At 41.0% G+C, this 12969-nt stretch overlaps 1 protein-coding gene across 17 annotated transcripts in view; it reads left to right on the top strand.

Annotated features, from left to right (window-relative positions):
- Nucleotides 1-12969, top strand: part of LOC119015471 (gamma-aminobutyric acid receptor subunit alpha-5-like) — a 184128-nt gene that overhangs the window by 112925 nt on the left and 58234 nt on the right. For all 17 annotated transcript variants that reach the window (XR_005073356.1, XM_037091463.1, XM_037091462.1 and 14 more), the window contains one exon: nucleotides 12832-12899. Coding sequence is in view for 16 of the 17 variants with exons in the window: in XM_037091463.1 (XP_036947358.1) it covers nucleotides 12832-12899 (68 nt within the window). In the remaining variant the exon portion in view is untranslated. The remainder of the gene's footprint in view (nucleotides 1-12831; nucleotides 12900-12969) is intronic.

The following is a 12969-nucleotide window of genomic DNA, read 5'->3' on the forward strand; positions in this document are numbered from 1 at the left end:
GAGCTCTAACCATTTAATCGATTTCCATCTGGGTCTCCCATGTCCACTCCACTCCAGCTAAAGCACTGCTGGTTAGCCAGGGATTGCAGGGAGGTTGGTCGGATCGGCATTCAGTAGAGCTTCTGTGGAGAGCAAATCAGATGGACCATTTTGATAGAGCGTTGCGTGTGTGTAAGTAATGATTCTCTGGCAACAATATGTATTTCAGATTACACTTTTAGGATTTTACAAAATATTTAAAATGTGTTTAATAAAAACAAATCAAATAAGGAAATACAGTAAATTCCATGCCACAACAGAAAACAAATAGAGGAGGCGTGTTACATGTCATTACACTGTGGCCACTGACAATTCTGCACTCTGGATCATTGGAAAATTGATTTTTCTTAGCAACGGGACAGTTTAACTGGACACCTGTGATGTAGGTGTTTGTTTGCTGTGGAAGATTAATGTGACAGTGAGCCCCAGCTAAATGGCTGTTCAGTGAGAACCACACATATGTAATTAAAAATGTGTTTCATCACTAAATGGTACTACCTGCAAAACACAGTCTTTAGTGCAAGGTAGCATTTTCTTGTTAGAGCTGCATTGTCAGTGCCAATTTGAAGAAACAACCCCTCCAATCACAGCTTGTTAGACCTTGTGTCATTGTCATTTAATTGAATTTTTGATTACATTCCCAAAACTGCACAAAGTCAATCACAAAAATCCTTGCAGCCAGCTGCCCCACAGGAAACCATTTGAACATGAAAAGCCTTCATGGCCGCCGTGTGTAACATCAAGCCCCACCCATGGTCTTGCCCCAAGGGATTGGACAGTTTTTTGCGTTTTTTTTTATTTATAACTGGCCAAACTTCTCACAAAAGAAAAATGTCTCCAGCATGTCTCCTTGGAAAGTATTTTGTATTGAGAATGCATTTATTTATTAATGGCGAGTAATTAAATTCATTCATTTTTAACAAACACTGTATACATGTGGTCTGTGGTCTTGCATTTTCATAGCGCTTTTCCAGTCTACTGACTGTTCAAAGCGCTTTACAACACTTGCCACATTCATACACTGATGGCAGAGGCTGCCATGCAAGGCGCCAACTGCTCATCAGGAGCAATTTAGGGTTCAGTATCTTGCTCAAGGACGCTTCGACATGCAGCTGGGGGGAGCTGGGAATCTAACAAGTGACCTTCGGATTACTAGACGACCTGCTCTACCTACTGAGCTGCAGCCGCCCGTATGTCAATGATTTGCCACTGTCTCGACAGCTCACTTCAATGCAGACAGGCAAAGCATTTTTTCTGAAAGCCTGAAACTGCTAAAATCTCATCCTCCGCATTAGCTCGTGTGGCAACAGGCAGTTTCTGTTGTTGTGATGGCACCATGGGAGCAAAACAATGCATAATTCATTGTTTACCTGATGGACAGAAAGTCTAATTAATTCTCCAGAATCTCCAGCTGTGACGGGTGTCTCTGATTTTGATTTCCTTGGTTTAAGTGACAGAGTTGATTGTGAAAAAGTTGCGATGCCAGTCACCAAGGACCTGACTCTTCTATCAGTCTTGCGTCAGACTGGAGCCTCATTGGGCGTGTGTGAATAAAGCACATAATATTCTGTCTCTTCCCCCATCAAAGAGATTATAGCATTAACCTCTCTCATGGCAGACGTCCAACGCCTATTAGCATTATTATAAATATATCCAGTAGTAATGTTAACACAGTATCCTGGGATTAGCCCAAGCTGATCCAAAAAGCTTCATATTTGCATCCATTTGCTCAATAATCCTCAACAGCGTGAACAAAGTCTTGAAATTGATGTTAACGTCCATGTAGTAGCTGGTGGGTCACATTCAGTTCAGTCAATTAAAAAAGTAATTGATATAATGAATGGATGATACGCTTCTCAATTACCAGGGAAAGCAGGTAGAAGTTGCTTGTTGTGATTATTTTATTATTCTTGAAGTATTAACGGAAATTGAATTGAGTGGTAATTTATTAAACGCCCTCCTCATTGCGTGCTTTAATGTGTATGTTGGTTTTGGCAAGCACCCTCCACCCCCTCCTCTATTTTGCTGAGTTATTGCTCGGCGTTGGCTGTGTGATTGCCTGTTGGCGATTCATAAGCAGTGAGACCTTTCCCTCCGCCTGGTTCTCATTAAACCTCAGAGGGAAGAGAAATACCTTCCCGTCTCAGATCTATTAGATTGGATTCAGGGAGCTGAATACAATCTGGTACAGTATGTGCTCCCTCAGTCCTCCCCCCCACACACCTACAAGCCCAGTTCACAAATACACACTGTATACACACCTTCACAGACAGTCAATATCAGTCTGATGGGAATGTCTTTTCATTAAGACATACATGACTTTTTTTATGCATTCATGACAACAATATATGAGTTTTTACAGAATTCTCTGCACACCTTATGTCATCTTTTATCTCTGTCTGGTGAAATGGGCTATACTCTGCAGGGTCACCCAGGTAATCTGCACTCCTTAATTTAAATATGTTTGTTTTTGCAAGGAAGATTTGCTGAGCAAACGTGTCAGCAATAATGCTACAAGTTCCTTCATGCTGATCTACACACAGCTCAGCACGGCCACATTTTTGCTGGATTTTGAGTATCCTTAAAGATAAGATAAGGAATGATAAAGTATCTCTGTACTTGCTGAATGTGAAAAGAAGCAACTTCTCTCCATATCAACTATCATCAGAAATCAGTCAATAAAGCGCACTGATTAACACCTTATGTTACCTTTATCTTTACTGTATGGTCTAAAGTTTAAGTGTATCAATGCATATTGCAGTTTTAAAGGGGTCTTGTGCTGTAACGTTACTACTTATTGGTTGGGATCAGTAACTTTCTGAAGTCCCTGCTGCTCGCCTACTGACTGCTCACAGCCAAGAAACAGTCTGACAGACGAGTGAGCAGACACAGCCAGGCTAACAGTTTCTTCCGAAAATAACCAGCTGCTGGCTCTAGCTACGTATTTAGCCTACACTCTCAGAAGAGTGGCATCAATCTTCTCATCTAACTCAAAAGAGCAAATAAGGAAACTTTCCAAAAACGTGGGAGTGAAGAACTTGAAGCACTGAAGGCTTTCATTTTTAAATTATTTCACTTGAAATTGAATTTCGCAATGATTTGTCAAGGTGTGTGTTCACGCTTGATCTAAAATGTCTTTAAGTAAATAAAATGTTATGACACTTCAATCAATAACTCTCTGGACAGGTTTAGGCACTGTCGATGAGGCTCCTCTATCAAGCTGTCTCCTGGTTTGTCTTTGCTCTGTAGTATCAAATTAATCATATTAGGCAGCAGTCACATCCCATATGTTTTCTGAAAAATACATCGTCTTAGACAACTTCATAAGAATAATAATCAGCTGCTCTGAGTCTACTGCTGGACCTGTAGTATCTGCCAGAGGCAAGGCTGTCAAATGATACCACTTTTCTGGGCGGAAGAAAACATCACCTGCGTATCAAGGACTGCAGTTTCCCAGCAGTTTGGATGGAGTTGGGTGCAGATGGCTGGCTGCATCTTGTCCTTTGACTGAGTTCCTGCTGAAATGTGCGGATGTGGGTCAAATACCATTTGCAAATAATTTTAGGCTTGGCCTCTTCCTGCTTGGGAGAACCAGATGTCTTATGGCCTCCACATGCAGAATGTAGTTTCAGTTATTTAAACATCTCTTGGATGCAGAATTAGTTTGATTGGCCGGGTTAAACCCTAGTATGATGAACTACAGAACTCAATTTTTTTTACAAGCATTGACTTAAAATGACGGAGGAGAGGGTCATTGCTATTTATAATTGTACTTGTTTTTCTACCTAACACGCAGGCTTTATAGTAAAATAATGATTCTGCTGCAAAGATTCCAACAGCATCTACATGGTAACAATGATGGATAACACATTGTTTTTGAACTGGAGAAATGCTCTGCCATATGTCAGTGAAATCTAAACCCAGGCATCACACACACCTTGCTACAATCTATGGAATCACACTGCGCAGCTGGATCAATGGCCAGTAGTGAGACATTCAGCTCGATTCATTCTCAACACTTGGCTGCAGTCCCACATGTGTTCATGTCACCTCACAGTGTGATATTAAAGCACAAACAACACACAGATACAGAGAGTAGCTCTGTATTAAGCCTGTGACCTCTTGTCAATCTCAGTTTAAGCTATGTGACTTTATTACAGGCATAAACGAAAATAAGAGATGTTGCTCTTGATACATGAAATAGCAGTTTGCAAAAGCTAGCGTGAGCTTCAGGTGTATTTTAAAGCCATATGTTCGATACGGTGAAGTGAGAAGAAAAGCAGCACCGCCATCTAGAAATCCTACATTGCAAGAATATAGGACTGTATTAATAAAAATCAAGTTCAACAACAACAAACACCAATATGGGTAATAATAACCTGCTTTTACATTCGGCCTCTGTGGTTATTTGTCTGACGAGGACAGGCTAAATAGAAATGTATTATATTGGACTGCTAATCTAAAAAATGCGCTACTTAGATGCAAATACAAAACAAGGGATGTGTCCGCCAACCTTTTTTCTCTACCTCGGTATCTCTATTTACTTGTCTAGTGGTTTTCAAGCAACGTGAGAAGCCCTACATTTGAAGTGAGCCGATGTATGCCTTGACATTTTTCTTAAATGTTAACTAAATCAATCATTTATCCAACAAATTCATTGGATCGATTGTCTTAAAACTTTGCCAAGGGAGCCTCTTACGTAAACCAGTCAAGTCCTTTAGCTGTTTGTTTTCTGGCGCTCCTCAATGGTTTTGACATTTTTCACTAATCAACAATGAGAGTGAGTGAGTGTGTGTGTGTGTGTGTGTGCGCCTAGGAAATTTGTTGGTTTGCCAATGTGTGGTGCAGTTCCATGCAGGCTGAGAACTGCTGGAAAATGACAGCAGAGAGAGGTTTCCTTCACTAGTGGAGCTGCTGCAGTCACATACATAAAGATTAGGTGTTACTGTGCAACCCCCTCACCGCATATAGACCTATGACATTTATTATACCTCCGCTTTGTGCTGCACGCATATTACCTCGTTTTTAGTGCCACATTAATATTTGAAGCAGCACTGACATACTGATGCTATTCGAAAGCATCACTATGTTTAACTTGAATGCCTACATTATTAGATCATTAGTGCTGTATTTAATAATCAACCAGTAATGTCTTATACCATTTAAATACTTGCAGGAAAAAAGGAAACCAACATCAGTTGACTCACTTTATTAATTTTCTTGTACTTGATTTGACACGATTCAATCAAACTGTAATGCCAAAGAGGAGTCGGGAGCAAAGAAGACGCAAAGAAGTGGCTGCATGGCCTACTTGTGATTACCATTAGAGGGCTGACACCAGGGGGCTGACACAAATATTCCTGTTGTCAGCACACATAAACATGGGTACTGATATGATGAACAAGGGTAAATTACAACACTTACTGATGAGGAGCTGTAACTTTCTCTTCTGTAAAGTAGTTGCGGATGGTGGTCTGAGCTGAGACACTGAGGTCTCTGGACCAGTTCTTGGTAAGAGAAAGTCTGGCTCTGTATCGACTCTGTGCCAGTCAAAAGTAGGCTCCTAGTGTTGTTGTGAACATGAGTTTGCCAGACAAACAATGGTGTCCCCAGGTAGCCACTGCATCTAGCAGAATAATAGTGTCATATATAGCACCTGTAAAAGCCCAGTTGTTATTTTACACTTCAGTTGTGCTGATTTAACAAACACAATTAAACCTGTTAATTAAACATGTTAATCACGTGGCTTCTGAGGTGCTTTGGACACATCTATGTTAGTTCTTTCTATCTAGGCACAGTCTTTGTGCAAAGCTAAGCTAACTGTGTCTACTAACATGGGAGTGGTGTTGATCTTTTCATCTAATTGATTCATTAGATTTTTGAATTCTAACTTTGGGTGAAGGGCCTGATTGTTGTGATACAAACACTGGCTTGAACCTGCCTTGTAGACAACCCCAGCTTAAATTCTTTTTGTTATTCCCAAAGTTCAAATTCTGCTTTATTTTTAAAGTAAGTGGGCAAAAAAACACCTTTTTGCAACAATAATATTTTATTTATTATTAACTTCTGTGATACATTTTTTAAGACAGAAGTAATATGAGTAATTTGTAGGGTTTGGACATGTTCACAAACTGGAGGAACTGCAGGAAAATGGTGCTGCCATGAAATATGCACTATAGGACTAGATGAGGCTTTTTAGGTAAGAACCTTGTTCTCTGTTCTTGCCCGTTTACTAAGTCAATAGTGAGCTTTGTGTCTCAAAAACTGGATCTGTCCAAACATTTTTAGGTGAATCACAATGTAACCAATCCCTTCAGTGCATCATTTCAGTTCCATAGAACTATAGAGACAGAGGCTGTATGCACACTGCTGGTGGACTGTAGTGGATGCAGTAGCAGCCTTTCAATGCATGCCCAACCCAAAGCCAATGTGAGCTGCAGGGCTTTTACACGTACTAACAAGGAAAGAGGGAGGTCATGCATGAGATGATGTGTGGACAATGTGGGCTGTACCAGTGCAACAGAGTATGGAGTGATGGATTACAGTATGTGCAGACTATACTCTTGTGGGTCCATAAGTGACTTGAACTATGTGACCCATAACTGTAAGTTAAAAGGATAACTGAACAGAGGCTGTATTTGTGTAGACTGTATTTGTTCCACTTGAATAATCCAAATGAACTGTTTCTAGGAGACAAAGTGATCTTGCAAGGTTCCTGGACTAAAAAACAAATTAAACTTCGTTGAGAAGTTGCTTACCCTGAATACATCAACATATGCGGACATGTTTATTCCAAACAAAGAAAGAAATTGGTTTAAGTGGCATGCCAACAGGCTTTTAATATTTTTTTAAAATACAAAAATAATAGGTTTCTCCTAGAGTACAGCTCTACAAATTAGACGGCAGTAACGATACAATTATGTACAGAATAAACTTTTCCACAGAAAGGTTATAGTGCCTCAGGTTAAAGCCTATTAGTCTGATTATAAAGCATTATCATGAAAAAAAAAAAATAGCCGACACTGCACTCTACTTTTACACAGTCGTCAGGAAAATATGGTCAAACACACAGTATCAAACTAAATGTGCTCCTCGAGCTTTCTTGTCCATTTACCCAATTACTTTTTTAACCAGACAAAACTCCACTGTTGATTCATAAAATTGAACATTTGCAGCACTTCTAAAGACGGATTGGCATGAAACTGTCTCAGTTCACTCCTCAGCATAAAACACTGATAACTTTGTTTGAAAATATCTTGATACAAGCTTGTGTGGATAAAAACTTAGGGAGCTTGACCAAGTAGCATTCAAGACAGCTTAAAAGTTACATGCGGTGAGGAAAACTGACAATGCAATCTGCAGTTAAACCCAGTTCATTTTTAAATGGAAGTTCAATACTGAATGCAGTGAAACTCTAGGTAGCCTGTGTGCTGTTATTGTAGTTTGGCTTAAAGCTCTGTATTAATGCAAAGTTTACATGCTGTGTTGTCAGAAATTGTGTCTCTGTATGGGCTAATATTTTTTTGGGGTGGACAAAGTATTTAACAGAATATTTCAAGTGCCCCCGCGCCTTTGTCAAGCAGTATTTTTCTGATGGAGTCACTTGAGGCAAATGGCTAGAGGGCTTGAAGCACTGGAGATGACTTTTACTAAACAGCATGTGATTAATTATTTTACAGCACATTCATTTTGAAAGTGAGACTGAAGATGTGAGGCTAACCCTTGAGATACCATCTGACAGCCCACTGAGGCCTGCAGTACTCCCTGTGCAGCGCTCCTTGGACACTGAACATATGGGAGATGAATGGTCAGCTGGGATATGTACATCTGCACACGTGTGTGTTCGTGTGTGTGTGTGTGTGTGTGTGTGCGCGCCTGTTTGTTGGGGCTGACAATGCGTAATGCATTTGTCATGCCAGCCAGGCCAAGCAGGCATAAAAGCCCTTTCTTCTTAATCGAGGCCCACAGGGTAATGTGGTAATACAGATGGGGCCTGTCATGCTTTTCTGAAAAGCAAGACGAGGAGGAGGATGAGCAACATGAAGAGGAGGAAGAGGGACTCGTCTGGCCTCTGTGGATCATGGATTCTCCATTAGAAGTGGAAAATAAGGTTGATAGACAGACAGTTAGGCAGGTGTCTTAGTTTCTTCCCATATATTAGACCTTGGATTCCTTTTAACTTATTTTTTGTCTCAGAGATGAAAGGGAGCAAAACAAGCTCTCAGACAGAAGTATAAAAAGGAGTAAGCAGTACAGAAGACGGGGAAAATATGTCCTGAATATTCTCTTTTACAGCAGCGTCATCATTACCTATGCAACATCCCACATGAATCTGCCATGCGTTATTTGGACATGTGTCAGGTCGGCTCAGCTTTTGTGATGGTTGTGTTTGTTTAGAGACTCACCCTCACTTCCAGCAGGGGGGAAAAATAAAAGATTGAAGATAGACTGGAAACACAGCGCTGTAGTTATATCCTCCTGCATTGCACGGGTAAATGTATCTAACTGTACTTGGCAAACCAGGCTGACTAATGTCTGTGTTAAACATATTTTTATGCAGATTCTGAATGTCATCATCTACCTTGATTACGCACTGTGGTGTAAATTAAGGACAATTCCCTTCAGGTTGTCCCAGTTTCCAAATGCTGCAGACCTGCTGAGCTGTAACAGATCAGCTTTTCCACTCCTTGCTTGCACTTCTGTGGGACTCCATTTTTCTCAATTTTCACTGTAAATGGGTCTCACAGGAAGGACAGTGGCTCTTACTGTCTCCCTGCAGGTGTTTGTGCCCCCTAATCCTCAAACATGCAGATGATTTTGGGCTACATTGCCTGAATGTGTGAATACTGTTTACCTCTGTCTTTTCCTCTGATGTTATGAGACTGGCAGTGTGTCCTGGGATTTCCCAGTGCATGCTGGAATATGCTACAGTCCCTGGTCACCCTAAACAAACAATGAATGCATCTTATACATTTCTCTATAATTGGTACATTGTGATTACGTGTTGTCCTGCATGCCTTCAATGCCAGAATTCCCCAAATGAACAATAAAGATTTGATTCTGAGCCTGAATGTGGGCCTGATGCCCAGTAATGGTGGCAGACATTACTCAAAAGAAGGTTAGAGATGCTACGCTATGACCGGAAGGATGCCAAGAGGAAACCATGATGAGGCTTGAAAATGATTAAAGAGAGCATGAATCAACATAAATACTCCTCTCCAGCGTGCAGTGGTGGTGTGGGGTCAGAATACTACATCACATAGACTTGGGTTCAGTTTCTGGCAGCAGTGCTTCTTGCTGAGTAGTATGTAGAAATAGAGAGGCAACGTCATGGCCCTTCTGTTGGCACCATGGGACCTTTTTTAGATAAAATGTTTTTACATTAGTTACTGCCAAGAAAGTCTGCGATACAGTTTGAATTGTTGAAATTACAGCTCCATGCCACTAGCATGTACATACGGATGTGAAAATATACAGTACATCTCTTTAAAGCTACAGAAAGTGTTTGTGAACAGGGTTCCCTGGTCTTCACTGTGATTGCAAAAGGCAATATTTCAAAGGATTTTGACCTTAAGATCACCAAGGGGATATCTGTAGGCTGAATTGTGGACAAAGAACTAATTTCAGATGTGCATCTCCATTGTTGTCCCTCATTGTCCAGTTGGTGGAGCAGAACATGCTGTTGGAATTGAATCAACGCCTCCCAGCAGGCCTTCACTAACCAAAACTGTTTGCATCAGTAGCCCAGCACAGCAGGTCCCTGGGGACATTGCACGCAGATGTGCGCACATAGATACACTCACGTGCACCATCACAGCGCACAAAATTACATGACTGTGAAGATGCTGACAATTTAACAACATAGAAAGTCTTCAGTGTCAGTGAACCATGAGGAACAATCGAACATGAGTCTTAGGGTGAGTAAGTAACTAATTTCCATCATGTGACAACTAACGTGATTTGATTACAGGCAAAGTACATATGTTTAGTGATCTAACAGTGCTGCGGTCTGTAGAGAAACAATTAATAGATTCCAATCATTAACAGCTGAGTTATTTTATTCATTTTTGGTCTTTCTCTGCATCAAGCTGCTTTATATTCATTGTAGTGCTGACACTCATACCTGCAAGCTGCTCTGTAAAACAGCACACTGTTCTTGTTGGAAGAGAGCCGCTGGACTGAGCAGGGTCAGGGGTTAAACACACTGCTGTAACGCAGCTTGTCTTCAGGGTATAAGTTGAGCACAATTTTGTGGGCTTTTAAGGTTTTTCTTAATCTCGTGCTAAATTGAGACTGTGTGGATGTCTAACAAGGACACGGTAGCACCAATGCTTGAGTGTAACTACATGGATACCAGTGCACCTGAAAGAGGAAGCAAGTCAAAGGATGATTTGACTTGACTAAAATGCAGCAAATGTATCTGTAACATAAAGTAGTTTGCGTGTGCATATGAAACACCCTTGAGTTAGATTCTTTTTGGCATTTTTCAAAAAGACTCCACGTCCCCAAAGAGTCTTTGACAACACACCACTTGGCAGAACGTCCAGGCTGCAGATTCCAGACAGGTCCAACCCGCCGGTCACAGTCCTACAAAAAAATAATACAAACTAACTATAACACCATCTCGCAGGGGTAGACACACAAGAGCTCTCTCACATGCACTGTGCTTAACCTCAATTTATGTTGTAATCAAAACAGCTCAACCTGCATTTACACTATTGTCTGAGAGAGGCTCTGCAGTTGTTGTGAACGGGAACACTCTAAAGGGAGGAAATTGTGTTTGTGTGTGAGACAGAATGTGTGTCTGGTCTTTGTGCAATCACAGAAGTGATGCTCTGCACTTTTGGCTACAGTGTCCGGCGGTGTAAAGAGTGTGATGGAGAAATGCTGCATGGGAAATACTTTCAAGCTTGTTTCAATGGGATCTATGATAACACTGAAATGGATTAACCCAATAGTTTAAACCCATTTTATACACATTTCTACAAGTCTCTCTTTACTGACCTTCTCTGGACCATAAATGACTAGCATTGCTAGTGTCTTTTATTACAAGGTATGTCTTTGTCTGCTGTAGCAAGATAGCAACTTAACATTTTCAGCACTGGCCCTTTGTGACATTATAATTCATATGATGACCTTCAGATGATGAGTGCCCTGTCACTGATCATTCTGTCCAAGCAGAAGTGTGCTTATGAGCATCCTAAGGGCCTACTCATTCTGACTAACGCCAAAACCAGTGTCCTCCCTAAGTTCTTTAGCCCTGAACCCTCGCGGACTTAGTTGGCACCACCTGGTAAGTGTTTGAGTAAGACAGGCTGCAAGGTCTTGAAATAGAACCAGAACAGGACAGCACTCAGTGACATAATCTTATCCTGTGGAAATGTTGAAATACATACATATTAATACAAAAGAACAGGAATACACTTATACACATAATAGTTAAAAATTCCAGGAAAATAAAATCTTTGTGAATAAACCTCCAAAAGAGCCATTATCTGGATTATCATCGTTTTATGAAAGTTAAAGGCTTCCTCAGACAACACACCTCAGCCCCCATTAATGGCCTCTTTCTGTAAGTCTTCAGAAAGTGGCCATAAAGCCATTATAAAATAATGTCTCATAATGTGAGAGAGCCCTCATGCATTTGACAGTGGGACAGCACTTAGCCCTTGCAGACTTACCTGGAACACGAGTGTGGACCCTGGGATTGGGCCTAAGACTTGACAGCCAGATGTAAAGCTTTGTGAGGCTGTACATTGGCACAGTGTTCCTTTGAGCTGCATGCTAATGTCCACATTCTGCTACAGACGTCTGGTAAAATCAACACTGTGGGATGCTTTCATTTTCAAAGTTGTCTTCATTCAACCCCACAACACTTACTTAAGTGACATCACTTGTGGCAATTGATCAGATTGTGTAAATCTTCCTCTGGAGCCACACAATACTTTTTCAGCATTGCATTGATTGTGTTCCACAAAAAACTACCAATGACAAGCTCATGGTGCTGCTAGTGAAAACATCAGAAGGTCCTTAAAGTCAGCAGCCAGTGTTTTTAAAAAAAATCTCAACCAAAGTGTATCCATTCAGACCGTCACAATGACAATACCACCCATGGAGCTATGTTGCTAATGTGGCTAAAAATGGTCACAAGTGATGTCGAAGGCCCCACGTCATGTATAACACCACCTATAAGGTTTGTTTGTGTGTGTGTGTGTATGTGTCAGTGTGTGGGTGTGTTACTTAGATTTAGATGCTGCAGTGAGAAAACTCTTTTTTTCCTGTTCTACAGCAATGAAACAAACCAAAAAAGACATTCTTTGTTGCAGCATTTATGTCTGGTACTGTTCCACGTTACTGCCGCTCCAATTTCTGCTTCCTAGAACCAACCCGAGTGTTGTTGCCAAGATCCTACATACTGACTGGAAATGCTATTAATTGCCATGGTAACACAGTAACTGCTCCAGGAAGCACGGTGGAGCTCTTTCTAAATTTCTAAAGGTAAATCTTTCCTCTCTGGATGGATGAGTGGCTCTGCCTTCATCGAAAAGGAAAATAGACTGGTTTTGGTTGTCAAGATGACATTGAATGATGATGATGAGCCTCGTTCTGAACTTGATTATAGATTTGATTTTAGGCCATGGACACACGTGGAGGTTCAGTCGCACACGACAGCAGGATGAAAACACTGACAAATGACAAAACAGAATGAATGCGTGTATGAATCTAACACTTGTCCCACCTACAATATGTGCAGCTATAATCACTCACTGTTCTTCCTTCTGGCTCTTGCAGTGAAACCAACTGTCATCGATGTGGGCATATATGTCAACAGCATCGGGCCTGTGTCATCCATCGATATGGTGAGTGAAAGAATTCACTCTCTTTCTTTCTACTGCAGTGACACAAACATACACACATTTGTCTATTGTC

Source organism: Acanthopagrus latus, chromosome 24 (assembly GCF_904848185.1).
Source record: "Acanthopagrus latus isolate v.2019 chromosome 24, fAcaLat1.1, whole genome shotgun sequence".
In the NCBI taxonomy this organism is placed as follows: Eukaryota; Metazoa; Chordata; class Actinopteri; order Spariformes; family Sparidae; genus Acanthopagrus; species Acanthopagrus latus.